Genomic DNA, 18,614 nt, shown 5'->3' on the forward strand with positions numbered 1-18,614 from the left:
TACTTATTGTTCTCCAAGAAATTAAGACCTATAAATTATTCAATTTTTTATCAGATAACGTTGTTTTATGATTTTTTCCTTTCCGGCATGTACCGGCATTATCGATTGAAAATTTCTTATATAACTTTATCTTATCGAAAAATAGGTTAATCGACATTGTTCTTGAAATTACATAAATATCAAGGCCAATTTTGAATATATAAACCACGGTATTTTGCACTCACCATGTATTCGGATTTATCAAAGTGCAGAAGCTACTAAAAGATAGAACTTCTATCATTTATTGGCAATCGTAAGTATAACATTTATATATATATATATATATATATATATATATATATATGTGTGTGTGTGTGTATGTATATATTGTTTCTCATTATAACAAATAGAATTTTGTTAAGCCATCATATATCATTCGGTATATTTTTCTAAACCTTCAAAGCATACAATTGTAATATTATATGTATATTACTATATTTAATAAGAATGGAATAAGATTCTTTCTATCGTTGTAATTATTAAATCAGATTCTTTTAAATATGTTCATCAACTTATCAAAAATTATTTTGAAAGAAGATATTGTTATCCATTAAAACAAAATGTTGAATTGTGAATTTCAATTGAATACTCTTATTTATTCTATAGATGAAATTGGCAGTAGCTTTTGTTGCCATTTTGGCTGTGGCCAATGCCTGGGCACTACCTAACTATGACAATAGCGAACTTAAAAAGGATCTACAAGAGTTCGTAGATTTGGTACCTGTCGCAGAAATCAAGAAGCTTGTTTTGCAATATGCCGCCGAAGATGCTGAAATACAGAAAGGTTTGACATATGCGAAATCCAACGAGTTCACATCATTGGTTAAAGAAGTCGATGCCATGCCTGCGTATATCAACCTGTTGAACTACATATATAAAGCTGGCGTCGACATTTACCACTATGTAAACCTTCTCCATAAATACCTTGGACTTGATGAATTGAAACCACCACAAAGCTTTTCCGAATACGGTATCACCGGTGGATACAAGGGTCTCGTTGAAGATGTTAAGAAATTAATGCCCAATGACAAAATCAGGGCTCTTTACTATCAAAAACTCGAAACCTCTCCGGCCTTCAAAGAACTCATGGATCATTTAAAATCTCCCGAATTCGGGAAACTTTATAAGACTGTCTATAATGATCCCCGTGTGCAACATATAATCACCGTAGCCAAGCAATCTGGTCTTGATCTCGAAAAAGTCAGAGAAGTTATTCTCGTAATTTGTCCCATCTGTATTTCGTTCTAGAACTATTAGAAACCTATATGGAAATGATCAATTTGATATTATATTTTGGATCGTTTAATTTTCTCATGTTAAAAACTATTAGAGAATCTTAACGATCTAAGATCGATACGACCCGGCTGATACTTTTAATGATTCAGTTTTTTACTTATTCTTCCCTAGGAAACCAAAACCAATAAAGTTTTCCAATTTTTTATCAGATAACGTTGTTTTGTGATCTTTTCCTTTCACATTTTTAGGCATTATCGATCGAAGATTTCTTATATAACTTTATCTTATCGAAAAATAAGTCAATCTACATTATTCTTAAAATTACTTAAATATCAAGGCCGATTTTTGATATATAAACCACAGCATTTTGCATTGAAGATGTATTTGTATTTGACAAAGTGTAAAAGGTATTAATATATAACCTCAATCATTTACCGACTATTTGAAAGTATAATATTTTCATATATATTGGCTTCTCATCAGAACAAATAGAATTTTGCTAAGGTATATCATTCAATATATTTTTTTAAATCTTCAAAGCATATGATTGTAACTATATATATATATGTCTTTTTTCTAAAAATTTCAACAATAACAGTATACATTACATAGGGTTAATTCCACGCTTTGTTTAAATTAATGGAATTAATAATATTTGTTTATTCTTTGCAGATGAAGTACCATCTAACGTTTCTCGCATCATTGATCTTAATTGGAGTGTCCGCCTATCCTCTTAATGATGATTGGAGTATGAATGAATTGGATCACGATATAATAGACTTTTATAATATTATGCCTGTAGGCCAAATATTAAAAATAGCAGAAAAATATAGGGATGATCCTGAAATATTAGCTACGATGAAATATGCCACGAGCGATGAATTCCATCGGTTGCTTTATGCCGTAGAAGATTTGCAGGAATTTAAGAAGTTCGTTCTATACCTTCAAGAAGCCGGTTATAACAAGATAAGAGAAATGAAGGCGATCCATTCACTTCTGAAAATGAAAGATTATGTGCCACCTCAACAATCGAATCTAATGGTTGAAGCTGGATATGGTGGTTTAAATGGTTTCATAAATGAAATTGTCGCAACACTTCCTAAAGAAAAAATCCAGGAACTTCACCAACAGAAACTCGTAAAATCGTCGGCCTTCGCGAAATTCAATTCTTATGTTCATTCGGAAAAATATGTTCAACTCGAGAATGCTTTGAACAGCAAGAATGAATATAAAGAATTAAAAGAAAGATCGAACGCAGCTGGCCTTGATATTCAAGCAATTGAAAATTTCAAGTACCAACTGCTTGGAATTCAGAAATAAATCGAATATTATTATAATTAATATAATATAGGATATGACATTTTTCATATTTAGAATTAAATATAATCGTTATCTTAAATAAAATAATCGATAACAAAAATTAATAATATATAACAATGGAATTTCCTTTATTCATTCATTATCCTAAAAATAATAATAGTTTCTAGGTATAAATGAACGTATGTTATTTATCAATACATTGTTCATTTATTCTATTTTCATATTTTCTTTTAATCTAATAAGCGAATATTTTTTCGATATACCTTTCGAACTTCGAGTACACATACCACTTAAATTTTATTTGTAAACAATATTGATTAAAGATAAACATGTTTTTCCTATGACGTAAATCTCTTCAATAGAAATCTATATAATCGTATCTAGAAAGAAATATAATTCTTTATTTAATTATATTGAACAATGCGTAATCTACAATATATAGGGAAAAATATTATTAGTGTTGTTGGCATGTTAATTTAACCCTATTGATAGACAGGCGCCATATTGAGGAGATCGACATTGTACTCGAATTCTAATTAAATATTAAAATTATATTTAATAGATGTGAAAATATTAAAAAACAATATCGCATGCTGTTCACTGTTCACCGTATTAATACTCAGCTCTTCTTTTCTTTCCATAAACATACGCATCTCGCAGAGACAAATTATACTCTATCTCTGATTACCGATCGACTTACTTACACACACGCACACACATTACTTATTATTTCTAGAATCTTCTATCAGCATATTTCTCACAAACACACGAACACATGACTAATTACTATGAAACCTTTCATCTCTTCCTTCAATTGTTGATCGCCATATCTCACATACATATACACATTTAACTAACTAGCCTGAAACATACATATATATGCATATATATATTTATATCTTATCATTAGATAAACTATCGTACAACTTTTATAAAAATTATTCTTTTTTATAAATAATTCTTAATCACGATAAATTTGTGTATAAATATCTACTTTGCGAAGATTACGGTATATTCGAGTTTATCATCGTGCGATATAAACTAGTGTGTACCGTTCCGAACAATAATTTCAACAACTGTAAGTATAATCGATTGTTATATATCAACAAATTAAATTTTTATTGTTATCACTTTTGTTTGGTTTTTTTTTTTTTTTTTCAAATAGATGAAGTACGTTTTCACGTTCTTCGCGACTTTAATCGTCGTTGGAGTTTCTGCCATACCACTTAATGGCGATCGTACGGATTTATTGAATGGCAATAGACCAGATATATTTATCGACAATCTTTTGGGTATATTTAATGGCAATAATGAGGAAGAAAATCCTTTGGATAAAGATCTTTTAGATTTCGTACGACTCATACCTTTGGACAAACTAACTGAAATTGCAAATAAATATATTAATGATTCTCTGTTAATAAAGCAACATGAATATGTAACGAGTGAAGAATTCCACAACTTGGTATATGCTGTCGAAGACACACAGCAACATCAAAAATATGTTCTCTATATTCAAGAATCGGGATACGATAAAATTAGAGAAATTCAAATGATTCATTCGGCTCTTGGAATGAAAGATTATGTACCACCCAAACCATCGAATGAAGTATTTAAGAAACACGACCAAAAAAGGGAAGGTGGATTGAATGGTTTTATCAAAGAATATGTTGCAATTCTTCCTGTGAAGGAAATCAAAGAACTTCACGAAAAGAAACTCAAGGAATCAGAGGCCTTTGCTAAATTCAGTTCTTATATTCTAAGCCAAGAATTACGTGAAATATGCAAGGAACTTGGTGAAATAAAACCAGTGAAAGAAATGTTACGAGCATTAGACAAAGTTCATATTGATTATTTGGCGATTATGGATCTTCAACTTCGTATACTTGGCTTCAGACCATAAATCATTCAAATATTCCTACTAAATCTATTTCGGCATATATATATATATATATATAATGAATATAAATTTCTTGTAATGCAACTAAAATTATATTCTTATATTTCAAAAATAATAAAAAAACTAACCATTTAAAAGTTTTCAATTTATCAATCCTACAATTTACAATTAAATCCTTTTTATCGTTTTTATAAACCCTAATCCTGACAATTGCTAAAATAATGTTAAAACTGTCGATTCAGTTATAATCATATCAGTCAATTTATAAATTGATATATTTAAACAAATAAATTATTCGTTATATTTCCAAAGATAAATATAAATTGTGAAATAGATATATAGATTGGTAAAGTTCAATAAATCCACCAAAAAAAAACTCATGAAATCGGCATCCTTTTACAAATTCAATTCTTACATTCATTCGGAAAATTTGTTCAATTCAAGATTACTTTGAACAGTAAGAATAAATATGATAGTGAGAGAATTAAAAGAAAGATCGAATGCCGTTGGTCTTGTTATTCAAGTAATTGAAAAATTCAAGTACCAACTCCTTGGAATTCAGAAATTAATCATTCAAATACTATTACAATTAATATAATATTGGATATGATCGTACGACATTTTTTTATATTTAGAATAAAATATTGCATTAAATACATTAAATACATTAATCAATAACGAAATTTAAAAATATGTAAAATTAGACATTTCTTTATTTATTCATTACAACGAAAATAATAATAGTTTGTAGATTTAGATGAACGTACGTTATTTAACAAAATATCGTTTATTTATTCTATTTTTATATTTTCCTTTTAATCCCTAATAATGTAAATTATACCTAATAATCTATGTGATCGTATCGACGAAGAAAATTAATGTTTATTTATTATTATTAAAATATATTTAATATGTAATATATTTTCTTCGATGAAAATAAAATCATTTGACAATGTTACCAATATAATTACAATTAATTACATTATCCTTAGGATCTTTAATAATCAGCGAAATAATTTTTTTTTTTTCTATAATTATATTTTAGCGGAAGATAAATAATATACATTTCTGCTAAGAATTATTCCTTGTTATGAAGAATTCTTAATTATGATAGATAATTAATATCGTATATAATTAATATAGTATATAAATATCTGCTTTACGAAAGTTACGATATATACGAATTTTCCATCGTGCGTTATGAACTGCTTTGAATTTTTATCCAATGTGTAAATATGATACCAATCGTAAGTATAATAGATTGCTCTATTTTAACAATTAAATTTTAATTTTTATCAATTTCGTTTGATTTTTTATTGACGAGGTATGCTTTGCTTAACGCTAAGCTTGTTGCCTGTATACGTTCTCTCAATCGTCCGAAAAATCAATATGTCTATAAACTATATATAATTTACCCGACAATTATTTTGATATTTTTAATAGCAATAATACGGAAAAATATCCTTTGATCTAAAGATCTCTTAGATTTCATAAAACTCCAATAAACTAAATTAATATTTCAGAAAAATACAGTAATGATTCTCAAAAAACATATAATTATGGAAAGAGTGAAGAGTTTCACAAATTGATATATACCGTAGAAGTCTTGATATCTTTAAGAAACAGAATTCAACAAAATTAAGCAACTTCGATAACTACATTTAATTTTTGGAATGAAAGATTATGTGTAAGGATGACGATTCAGAAGGTGGATTGAAAGGTCTTATCAAAAAATATGTTGCAATCCTTCCTGTAAAAGAAATCAAGGAACTTCACGAAAAGAAACTCAAGGAATCAGAGGCCTTTGCTAAATTCAATTCTTATATTCTCGATAAATAATTCTTTGAAATCCGCAAGGCTCTTATTTTACAAAAAGCATTCCAAGAATTTTTAGAAAAATTACGAGAAACTGATATTGATTATTGATTTGCTATTGAAGATCTACAATTTCGTATCCTTGGCTTATATCATTCAAATATTCATAATAAATCTGTTTTGACATATGTATATATAAAATAAATATACATTTCCTGTAGTGCAAGAAAAGTATAATATAATATTTGTAAATTAATAAAAAAAAAAAAAACGAAATATTATAAATTTTTAATTAAACAAATTTATAATACACCATAAAATTATCATCCTTTTTCATTTTCTATAATCTCTGATTTCGAAAGCTGCTGAACTAATATTACAACTATCGATTTATTTCTTATTCGATCAATAAATTTATAAAAGTATTTAGACAAACAAATTACTCATCGTATATTATATAAAAATAAACTGTAAAATAGATATAGATTCTTTAGATAACACACCATTACTTTTGTTTAAAAAGTCATATCAATTTGAAAATTAGGATTTTATGAAGTTTCAGGATTTCACGAAGTTCATTCAAAAAGCCGGTTATAACAAGACAAGAGAAATGAAAGCGATTTATTTGATATGTTGAATGATAGATTATGTGCCACCTTAACAATCTAATTTAATGGAAGAAGCTATTTAGTTGAAGTTTTGATTATTTAATAAAAATTGTAATTTTATTTCGCAATGAAAAAATCCAGTACATCCACTAAAAGAAACTCATGAAATCAGTATCCATCTTTAAATTCAATTCTTACGTTTGTTCGGAAAAATTTGTTCAACTCAAGAATGTTTCGAACAGCAATAATGAATATATAAAATTAAAAGAAAAATCGAAAGCAGCCGACCTTGATATTCAAGCAATTGAAAAATTCAAGTACTTGAAATTTAGGAATAAATCGAATATTATTATAATTAATATAATATCGGATATAAAATTTTTCATAATTAGAATTAAATATAATCCTTATCTTAAATAAAATAATCGATAACAAAAATTAATAATATATAACAATGGAATTTCCTTTATTCATTCATTATCCTAAAAATAATAATAGTTTCTAGGTATAAATGAACGTATGTTATTTATCAATACATTGTTCATTTATTCTATTTTTATATTTTCTTTTAATCTAATAAGCGAATATTTTTTCGATATACCTTTCGAACTTCCGGTACACATACCACTTAAATTTTATTCGTAAAAAATATTGATAAAAGATAAACGACATGTTTTTTCTATGACGCAAATGTTTTCAATAAAAATTTACGCATCTAGAAAGGAAGCTAACATTTATTTATTAGTATTAAAAAATACTTAATCTATAAAATACTTATTTCGACGGAAGAAAAAACGTTTGATAATATTACCGATATAACTTTAATTAATTATATCATCCGTAAGATCTTAACCAACCAGCGAAATTGTTATTATTATTTCATGTAGTTACATCTTATCGTAAGATAAACTGTCATACAATTTTTCTAAAAATTATTTCTTTCGAATAACTCTTAATCAGGATAGTATGTATATAAACATCTGCTTTGCGAGAGTTACGGTATATTTGAGTTTCTCATCGTTCGATATAAACTATTGTGTATTGCTTCGAAGAATAATTTTATCAATCGTAAGTATAATCGTTTATTATATTTTAACAATTAAATTTTAATTGTTATCATTATTGTTTGATTTTTCATAGATGAAGTACGTTTTGACGTTCTTCGCGGCTATAATTGTCGTTGGAGTTTCTGCCGTACCATTTAATGGCAATAGATCGAACATACATAATGAAAACTCTTTCGATGTATTTAATGGCAATTATACGCCATCTTTGGATAAAGAATTCTCAGATTTCATGAAACTCATACCTCTCGACAAACTAGGTGTAATTTTGGAGAAATACAAGAATGATCCCGTAATAATAAATGGATATACTTATCTATATCATAAACATTTCCATGGTTTGGTATATGCTGTAGAGGCATTACCAGAATACCATAGTTTAGTTCTTTATCTTAGAGAATCGGGATTAGACATAATTAAACGAATTAAAATATTTCATTTAATGTATGGAATGGAAGATTATGTACCACCCAAACCATTGTATGAACTATTTAAGAAGGAAGACAATTTTGAAGGTGGATTTAAAGGTCTCTTCAAAGAAATTATTGCAATCCTTCCTGTAGAGGAATTGAAGGAACTTCACAAAAGGAAAGTCAAGGAATCGGAAACCTTCAGCAAATTCGTTTCTTATGTGTCTGACCCAAAATTCTTTGATATCCGCAAGGCTCTTGGTGAGAAAAATCAAACGCAAGAACTTATTAAAAATATGAGACTAGTTGGTATTGATTATCTTGGGTATGAAGATCTTCTAAAACATATCTTTGGCTTCGGATCATGAATTATTCAATAGATTTTTCATTCAATAGTTTTATTCATTTAGAATAAAACTATTCCGTTATATATATATATATATATATATATATATATATATATATATATATATATATATATATATATATATATTAAATATCCACTTCTTGTAATACAAGTAAAAGTATATTTTTGGTCACTTTTAATTAAGAATTAATAAAAATACAGAGCATTTAAAAGTTGTTAATTAATAAATTCACAATTGAATCCCAATCCCTTTTATCGTTTTTATAAACTCTGATTCTGATAGTTGCTAAATTAACCTTAGAACCATCGATTCAGTTTTTATCATATCTGTTAATTTGTAAAGTATTTAAAACAAACAAATTACTCATTGTATATAATATACGAAAAATAAACTATAAAATAGTTTATAATTTCTTTAGTTAACATTTGTTTGTTTTAAAAATTACAATTTCACTAAGCAATTAAAACAATAAATTTGATCTATTATTTTAATAGGGATCTATTATTTTAATAGCCTTGATAGTTCTACAATTAATAATGAATTTTCGTGTTAAGAGAATTGTTACTTTGTATAAGATCGATGATAAATTTTTATAGTAGATTTACACATTGTGACAATTTCAGGCTAGATTAGAAACAACGAAACAATGCAAATCGACGATATACATTAGATTAGATAGTTTCATTAACTCACTTCAATCTACAGCATCGAATTTGTAAGTTAGTGAATTCTAAAAATGGGGAACCTATTAAATATTTCCGTGTCCAAGCATTAGTCACACAAATCCTTTATCCTTATCATAAATATTTCTCCTCTGGCATCGTATTTCAATTTGATCAAAGAAATCTAAAATAATGAGAGCTCACGAAGGCATAAATCCTGACGGATAATTTGTGATATCGTGATTTCGTGACAATTCCAAACAACATGATTCATTTAATATATCCGAAAAGTTCCATTCGATTGTTCTACGATCCGTTTGATTTTCAAGAAATTTATTTATCTCTTGTCTAAATACTTTAATGAATTTTAAATCTCCACAATCAAAGGTAGGTATATATATATATATATTTTTTTTTTTTGGAACGTCTTTCACTTTGATCGAATTCTTATACTTTATCGTATTTCAGTGTCAATATTTATAAAAATATACAAAACTATTAGAAAGATCATCGATTATTTTTTTATACATACAATGAGTAATAACGAATCAATTAAGAAGACCATATATGTATTATAATCTGAAAGTATATATATACATATATATATATATATATGTATATATATGTACACATATATATACATACGCATAACATAGATACATAAAATAAAATGAATGAGTCAGTAATAATAATGGGTGTGGCCGCAGTTATGTCTGCGGTTTTTTTTGGTTTACTTGCTTACAACTTAAGAACCTTAATTACGGATATGAATTTATCAAATTTATCAATGCTGCGTGATAATAGCTCTCTCGAAGAAGATTTCAGAGACATATTGGGATTCCTTCCACTCGTCGAGATCCAAATGATTATCGAGAATTACGTTCAATACGATCCCCAATTAAACGAGACGGTGAATTTTATCAATGATCAAAAACGATTCATTTTATCGGAATTGGAATGTTTACCGCAAGTATGTAATTTTATTAACATGCTAAAGGAAAATGGATTAGACGTTGATTATTGGAATGAGATAATCGAAAGATTTTGGAAAACCATGCCACCATTTGTTGTGCCAGATGCGTGCATTGCTACCGGTGGTTTAACCGGTATGATAAGCCGAATATTAAAGATTATACCGAGAAACGAATTGCATATTTTACTTCGACAGAAATTAAGATATTCGAAAAGTTTCGGTAAACTAATAAATTATCTGAGATCTCGATCGTTCGGCGATCTTTGCAATTCGATGGAAGATAACGCTGGACTTCAACGGCATTTTTATTGGGCGAAGGAATCTGGCCTTGAAATTGTCTTTGCGATCGAATTCGTTAGAAATCTTTACTTTTATCTTACCGAAGAGCTTGAATGAATAATTAAAAGAAAGGAAGAAAGAAAGATAGAAAAAGGTAATCGTCAAAATTTAGAAAAATAAAACGATAGAAAAATCACAATAATATTAAAATGATATGATTGATGGTAAAGTATCAAATATCTTACAGCAAGTAATGAGCTAAAAATGTTATTTGTAAAGAAATTAATCTACTTAGAAAGCTATATAATATTAGCTTTCTTCGGGCTATAATAAATTTACTTTAATCTCGATCTTTTTTTTTTTCTTTCTTTTTTTTTCTTTTTTTTTTATTTTCAGTTACCATTCTAACGCGATGAAAAATAACATTTTGGACTTCAATGACGACTTTTTATTGAGATGAAGGAATCTGTCTTGAAATCTTGAAATCTTCTACACAATCAAGTTTTTTAGAAACTTTATATCGAACGTTATTGAAGAACTCGAATAAATCAAGGAATTCGTGAGAAATATAGAAAAATAAAATTTTTTAAATAACAATAATTAAATGATCTGATCAATTCCGCTATTAAATGATTATAATGAGAGAAATGTTCTAAATGTATTACATGTGTATTTTATGTAAAATTGTAAATTAAAATACTTCAAAAGTTTCTATAAGTTGATCTGATAGTTTGAACACACACACACACACACACACACATATAGATATCAAATTAAATTTTACGTAAAAGTCTCGTAGTATGTATTTGGAACGTTCGAGGAGGTTGGTTGTTTAGATGAGATCATTCGAGTCTCGAATCTCGAAGAGAAGGTTCAGTTGGGCGCGCCTCCAAGGATGGCAGCAGGAATTAATTCTACTCAAGAAGATGTCCTCCTCCTTCCCTATGGTTTGTATAGCTACGACACGCCGGTGTGAGCTTCGTGTTGAAGCCCTCACTGCGGAGTGAGAAGCGAGGAAAGGGACTGCCGGATAGGATTCAGTACGGTGCGAGACCAAGCGGCTCTCGCGGTGTCTGCGGCAAACAATTCCAATTAACTTGCTGGAATTGAAATAGGACTCGTCGTCGTCGTCGTCGTCGTCGTCGTCGTCGTCGTCGTAGTCATCGTCGTCGTCGTCTTCGTCGTCGTAGTCGTCGGTCCGTCGACGCCCGCATTGTGGATGCCCCGACGTCGAGAACGAGAACGCGTTCCTTTACTCCCTCTTCCTTCCTTCCCCATTACCACCACCTTTTCCTATACCACCATTTCCACGAACATCCTTCATTTTTCTTCAAGAAATTAAAGTAACATTCCAAATGAGAAAATTAGTTGCTATAACGTATAAACCGTAAGAACGAAGAATTAATGATATAAAATTCGTATCGTTCGTTAGATAATACAAGAAGAAATTTAAAACTACATTATTCATTGGAATCATTCAAATTTATTTGCATTTTCTTTTGTAATTTGTACGGTCGAATTCTATTTAAGAGGATTTACAATCGAATCCAATCTCTCTTTCTTTTTCTTTCTTTCTCTCTATTTCTTATACAATAGTTTAATAAGCATCAAGCTTAGAAATCTTAGATAGGAAGTGCTAAGAGTAAAATTTCCTATCTGATTCAGCGATTATAATTCAATCAGGATGAAAGGTGAAAGTAACCTTGGTTTGCGTCTGGATTCACGTTGCGCTTTCTTTATCGCGAATACCGGTATAGGTAAATGGCGGCAACCCGTATAGATCCATTATCCACGCGGCATAATGCTCGTCATCGTCGTCATCGTAACGGGTAGTCATAAAGCATGCGAAGCTGGTACCGTACTGCCGCCCTAGACAATACCCCTTCTGAGCTGCTCAGATATTGAAGACGCCCGAAAGCAGTGTGTACCGATCCCAGTGTGTACCCAACGTCTGGCCCAGCTCTCTACATTATTAAATTCTACCTTGCTCCTGGACCAACGACAAGGGACAATGAAGTTCTTTAAGCGTCCGTCACGTTGCCCGAGATGTGTACTCCACTTTCTATTCCGCCATACAAATCTCCTTGATCCTTGACGCACCAACCTTTTAACGATTTACGTGCTGCTTACCTTTTTAACTTTTCTCTTCTTTTTTCTTTTTTTTTCCTTTTCTTTCTCTCTTTTTATTCTTTTCTTTCTTTCTTTTTTTTATTTTTTTGTTTTTCTCTATCCCTTATCGATAAACTAACAAAACTTTGTTCCTTTTCGAATTCGATACTATTAACTTCGTTTGGTACAGTTCATTATTTTAATCTTTAATAATTTTATTTAAACAGAAGTTTATATAAAATGTTATATATATATATATATATATATATATATATATATATATATACATATCATTTTGATCGATGATTTTTCATGCCTTTTGAAAAATTTCACATCATTTGTGATCAAGTACTGTTTCAATAGTATTTTGGAAATTTCTAAGAATACAAAGCTTCTATGTTCAATATTAGATTTTTAAAGTATGTTGATTTGACGGATTTCAGAATTCAAAAATAATAAAAATGAATATTATTCTTTTTTTAATAATTTATATTGATCTCGATTAATGTAATAATATTATAAGGACAAAAATCGATTTTGCGAAAAATAAGAATTATAAAATCATTTTGTTGATAGAATTGATATTATTGAATGAATTTAACACATGATCGAAATAAATATCTACTAATTTGAAAACAAATATGGAAGATGTAAGAGAACGTTCCAATTTAGTTCCTTTAATTATTGCCTATTCTGAAAAGACATATATATGTTTCCGTGTTATCTTGGTGAAAAATGATCTCCATTAAGAGCTAAGTCTGACCTACGATATAAATACGTAAGGGACATTGTAGGACCGACCTGATAATTTCTACGAAGAAGAAACGATTATTCTTCTTATCAAGAATGATTTATTTTATACAATTCGATGAAAGAAATGATATTTATGAATTCTCTTTCTCTCTCTCTCTCTCTCTCTTTTCTCTTTCCCTCGATCCTATTTTCCTGTAAAAAAACGAAAGTAAGGAGAGAGAGAGAGAGAGAGAGAGAGAGAGAGAAAGATTTTCAAACAAAATATTATGAAATGAAAACAAAGAAAACTTATAATCCTTTAACAAAAATAACACTACTGATCCTTTATTACATATCTACGAATTAATATGCATTGTATTTTATCAAAGGATTAATTTATTTTTTCAGAATCAATTAAATCGAATTAATATTACGAGCTCTCTATCGAGACATTACAATACCTATTCTATTCTCTTCTACTGTTATTATTTTCAGGATGAATCATGTCCTTGAGAATCTTTCTCTATCTTCGGATACAGGAAGAGTTTTTTTTTAATCTTCTTTCTTTTCTTTTCTTTCTTTTTTTTTTCTTTTTTTTCTTTTTCTTTTTTTTTTTCTTATATACGAATGACTCATTATTTTGAATCGATATGAAATCATATGAAAGAATAGCTTGAATGAGAAAAAATATAAAAAAAAAATAATAAATAAATACACACATAAACACACACACACACACACACATAAATATATATATAGATAACACGATAATATGATAGGATTATCTACGTAACGTTTTTTGACATTTGTTATTGTCAATTACATAATGGTTATGTACGTTCTCATATATACATTTATATTTAATAATTTTCATACAATAATTAAGAAATATCCTTTTGTAATAATAATACATTTCATAATCATTCATAAATGATATATCCTATGAATAATAAAATCATTTGAAATCATTCATAAAGTATCAACTATCTATCTTTAAAATCATCACACGTACAATATCTACGACTCATACTGTATAATTTTCATGAATCGCCATTCACGTATACGTGATATCTATAATAAATGATAAATAATAATAAATGATAACATATCGTACCTTAAAAAATAGATAACCACTTACAATTAATAATCTTATCAATTTTTTTCTTTTCTTTTCTTTTCTTTTTTTTCTTTTTCTTTTTTTTCTTTTTGTTTTTCCTTTTTCAACTTACCATTCTTATTCTTAAGAAATTGTATATTTATAGAAATGACTTAATATTATGAGTTATATTGAAAATACTCACAACGTTAAATATATTACTATCATTTCGTAAAATTTAACCGAATATACGGTTATTGGTAGATATACAAAACGTTTTCTCTATTTCTCTCTTTCTTTCTCTTTCTCTCTCTCTCTCTCTCTCTCTCTTTCCCTCTCTCACCCTTTTACTATGACTTATCGAACGCGACTTGTTGCGCTTACACGCTCGATCGCGAAACAATTGTTTCCGGGCTTTGTTAGATTACGACGCCATGGCCTTCCTATTAATAACGTTGCCCTACGATAAAGTCTCGTCGAAAATCCGGATGGTGGAACGGTAATTAAAGATCGTGGAAAACCGATAACGGACGATCGGAATGACCCTTCTCTTTCTCCTCTAAAACTATCTCTCGAATTCTCTCGTTGGTTTGACCAGTGTGCATACGACTTCTCTCTAACGATTTCTCTAACGTCAAAACAATACAAACATTTATTATATATTCGTTTAATCGATATCTTGTATGATAAAATATATATGAAATGTAAGATGAATAATGAAAGATTACGTATTAATTAATTATTTTATTAAATAAGATATATATATATATATATATATATTAATTTATATAGGAACTTATATATTAATATAAGAGATGATTTAATTTTCCTCATTATATAATTAATATATAAATAATCATTCGTTGGTCTTTTCATTCAACGAAAACATTATAGTTTCATAATAGTTTCTTTACAAAATCATTAATTTGTCAAAATTAATTTATCACTCTTCATTCATAAAATATGATTTTGAATCGATATCATTATTATTCATTCGCCGATGTTTAAAGAGCTCTTCGTTTGATACATTAAAAAGAATTTATATACGCTTTGAGAAAATATATGAAAACATATCAAGGTCATAAAACTTTTTAGGTATATCTCATAGATATACACAGATACACAATACATACAATTGAAACTGTTTAAATTCATAAGAGGGACGCTTTCGCAGCTTTCTATTATGTCTTTTATGTATATTTGTGTGCATGTATATACATACATACATACATACATACATACACACATACATACGTACATACACATATATATATATATATATGTATCCTTATTCAAAGCGTATCGCACTTAATTAAGCTCTTTGCCGCAACCACGAGGTAAACTTGTAGCCCCTAGAATCGAGAGTACGATACGAAAGCGTACGTGATCTCGAGAGTCGCGACGCTCTGCTCTGCGATGCGGCTTAAATTCCGCGTTCGGCTTCTTCGGTAGAATACTCGCGTTGTTTTCTTAAGGACGTTCGTACACCTCTCTGCGGTAACTTATGAACCAAAGGAGCGAATAGAAAATAGGATCGGTGGTGAAAGAGGAAGAGGAAGAAAGAGAGAGAGAGAGAGAGAGATAGATAGATGGATGAATAGATAAAGAGAAAGAGAAAGAGAGAAAGAGAAAGGGAAGAGAAACACGAAGAGAGAAAGGGATAGATAGATGGATAGAAATAAATAGATAGAGATAGATAGAGATAGAGATAGAGATAGAGATAGAGAGAGAGAGAGAGAGAGAGAAAGAGAAAGAGAATGAGTGAGTGAGAGAAAACATAGAAAGCGGAGAAACGCTACGAATGTTGTTAGAATTCTACGAGTAAGTTCCGTAATCAGCGGTACTCGGTAGCTCTTCGAACCGTCGGGGAATTCGCAGGCGGATCACGTCGTTATTTAACGAGATTATGTCGTTAACCAACAGGATGCAGACCGAATCGATATCGATTCGGCGATATGAAATTAAGCTGGCCCATTCATCCTGATTAACGAGCCTGGCGTGAGTCCGACATCGTAATCGCATTTACATGTTTTCTTCCGAAATTCGTGATACACGATCGAATCGGCTATTTCAACGTTACTCTGAGACCTTGATTTTTCAATTCTTCCCGATTGTTTATCCTCCTTCTTTCTTTTTTTTTCTCCTCTTGCCCTCCTCTTCTTCCAAAGTTAACCCTCTCGTCATACCGAATACTCTTTAGCTTTCGTTTCTTCTTCTTCTTCTTCTTCTTTTTTTTTCTTTTTCTTCCTTCTTCTGCTTTTTTTTTTATTTTTCATTCATACAGAAACAATGAACAATTATACTCGACGATTATATCTCGTGTTTTTTTTTTCCTTTTTTATTTTTCTTTTTTTCTATTTTTCTTTTTTTTTTCTTTTTTTATTCGATCCCCAAATTCCAAGCAATTTTTAAACGAGATCTGAATAAATAATTAGAGGAATGTTTCAATTTGGATTGGTTTAAATATTTTTATTTAAACTTTAAACATTATCCGGCTTGTATATCATATTGTTTAAGATATCTGATTACGGTGTTACTTATTAATTTCTTTGTTTGTTTATTCTTTTTTTCTTTTTGCAAATATTAACGATTAATTTCTATCTACTTATTTTCATCGAATTGGAAATATTAGGAAGAAAAATTTTCGATCGAGATTTTTATTGATTCTTATTGGTTTCTATGATAGCTATTAAGGGTTAAATATACTAGATGATTCCTCAGGTTCATATCTTGGCACACCCTAACGGAACGAAGGAACGAATGTTCCATGTACAATAAGTATTGGAATGCCATAATGGAAACCGTCTGCGAAATATCGGGATGTCGTCTTCAGACCACTTCGACGCGAGGGTGCGGTTAAAACAGCCACCCCTTGCAAAAGCTTCGTCGAGGAAAGACCGAATACCCTTGACAGTTTTGAATACCAAACAGCGTAGCGCTACGTGGCATACCAGATGTAAAACGATGTCTGTTGAGTGTCAAAAAAAATAGGGTTCGAAGTATACACACTTGTTACGATATGTTAATTTTAAAATGACATTTGATTCGTTCATTTCAAATCGCATGATATTTTTGATTATCAAAAGTATCCATTTTAGTTATTCGAAATTTACATTATCGAAAATTTGATACTTAGATATCGTTTATCTTTAGGATAAACCGATAATTATTTACGTACCAATATTATTATTTTAATATTATTATTATTATTATTATTGTACTTTTAATATTTTTTTTTTTTTTTTTTTTTTTTTTTTTTTTTTTTTTTTTATACAAGTATGGACCAATTGAATAAATAACGTTGAAATTGTCGGGTTTAAAGAATAACGTGAGGTTATATGACAACGGACAGTATATAAATGCATGCGTGTGTATGTGTATGTGTATGATAAGAAATAGAGCATATAGAGATAAGAATAGATATTAGAATCTAATCATTCTTTTAAATAAGTTTTTAGATAATGCATTGTCCTAGGTTAATATTATTAGAGTCAATCAAATTCGTCAGTATTTTTAGAATAATTTTGCATTTTATTAATGCAATCAGTATAATTAGACATTACTTATTATTGGCGAATGGAATATTTTCTTTTTCATTTCGTTTAGAAAAGAACACATTTATCAATGCTCACTTCTTTTTAATATTTTCTTTTTTTCTTTTATTTTAAGTGAATACATCGCTACCTCTACGTACGTGCATATTTTACAATTTACTTTTTGAAATAATTATTCTAAGAATTCTCATTGCATTGCTTTTTTCTATCCTGATGATGTCACGTCAATGACATTGAAATTTTTCAAGTGATTTCGTCGAATGGATACGCTTGTATTAGAAAACAAAAAAAATATGTAAGTTTTGAAGAGCACAAACATTTTTTCTTTACTTACCATGGTTCTAAGAAAAACAAATAATTCATCTTTACAATATTTCTCACGTCAGCCGAATCCCTCTTCATTTCTCATTAAATACTAAGAATTTCATTTTGAAACAGATAGGGATATAGCA

General features: G+C 29.0%; 5 protein-coding genes across 5 annotated transcripts; all 5 read left to right on the forward strand.

The window, feature by feature from the left end:
* Positions 1-160: 160 nt before the first annotated feature.
* On the forward strand, positions 161-1,617 carry LOC124956658. The gene is made up of 2 exons (XM_047512777.1): positions 161-292; positions 646-1,617. Exon 2 carries the CDS (start codon positions 646-648, stop codon positions 1,285-1,287), a length of 642 nt encoding a protein of 213 aa, XP_047368733.1. The 5' UTR covers positions 161-292; the 3' UTR covers positions 1,288-1,617.
* A 21-nt stretch (positions 1,618-1,638) lies between these two features.
* Positions 1,639-2,595, forward strand: LOC124956825 (protein G12-like). Its single transcript, XM_047513131.1, has 2 exons — positions 1,639-1,779; positions 1,948-2,595. Exon 2 carries the CDS (start codon positions 1,948-1,950, stop codon positions 2,593-2,595), a length of 648 nt encoding a protein of 215 aa, XP_047369087.1. The 5' UTR covers positions 1,639-1,779.
* Positions 2,596-3,519: 924 nt separating this feature from the next.
* LOC124956657 lies at positions 3,520-4,629 on the forward strand. The gene is made up of 2 exons (XM_047512775.1): positions 3,520-3,673; positions 3,761-4,629. Exon 2 carries the CDS (start codon positions 3,761-3,763, stop codon positions 4,493-4,495), a length of 735 nt encoding a protein of 244 aa, XP_047368731.1. The 5' UTR covers positions 3,520-3,673; the 3' UTR covers positions 4,496-4,629.
* Positions 4,630-7,856: 3,227 nt separating this feature from the next.
* Positions 7,857-8,860, forward strand: LOC124956663. Its single transcript, XM_047512787.1, has 2 exons — positions 7,857-7,983; positions 8,056-8,860. Exons 1-2 carry the CDS (start codon positions 7,882-7,884, stop codon positions 8,755-8,757), a joined length of 804 nt encoding a protein of 267 aa, XP_047368743.1. The 5' UTR covers positions 7,857-7,881; the 3' UTR covers positions 8,758-8,860.
* Positions 8,861-10,089: 1,229 nt separating this feature from the next.
* Positions 10,090-10,797, forward strand: LOC124956664. The gene has a single exon (XM_047512788.1). It carries the CDS (start codon positions 10,090-10,092, stop codon positions 10,786-10,788), a length of 699 nt encoding a protein of 232 aa, XP_047368744.1. The 3' UTR covers positions 10,789-10,797.
* The last annotated feature ends 7,817 nt before the right edge of the window (positions 10,798-18,614 follow it).

This window comes from Vespa velutina, chromosome 23 (assembly GCF_912470025.1).
Source record: "Vespa velutina chromosome 23, iVesVel2.1, whole genome shotgun sequence".
In the NCBI taxonomy this organism is placed as follows: domain Eukaryota; kingdom Metazoa; phylum Arthropoda; class Insecta; order Hymenoptera; family Vespidae; genus Vespa; species Vespa velutina.

Coding starts and splice junctions, on each gene's coding strand:
- LOC124956825 (XM_047513131.1), top strand. CDS start 1,948: ATGAAGTACCATCTAACGTTTCTCGCATCATTGATCTTAATTGGAGTG.
- LOC124956664 (XM_047512788.1), top strand. CDS start 10,090: ATGAATGAGTCAGTAATAATAATGGGTGTGGCCGCAGTTATGTCTGCG.
- LOC124956658 (XM_047512777.1), top strand. CDS start 646: ATGAAATTGGCAGTAGCTTTTGTTGCCATTTTGGCTGTGGCCAATGCC.
- LOC124956663 (XM_047512787.1), top strand. CDS start 7,882: ATGTATATAAACATCTGCTTTGCGAGAGTTACGGTATATTTGAGTTTC. Junction 7,984..8,055: donor GAAGAATAATTTTATCAATC/GTAAGTATAATC, acceptor GATTTTTCATAG/ATGAAGTACGTTTTGACGTT.
- LOC124956657 (XM_047512775.1), top strand. CDS start 3,761: ATGAAGTACGTTTTCACGTTCTTCGCGACTTTAATCGTCGTTGGAGTT.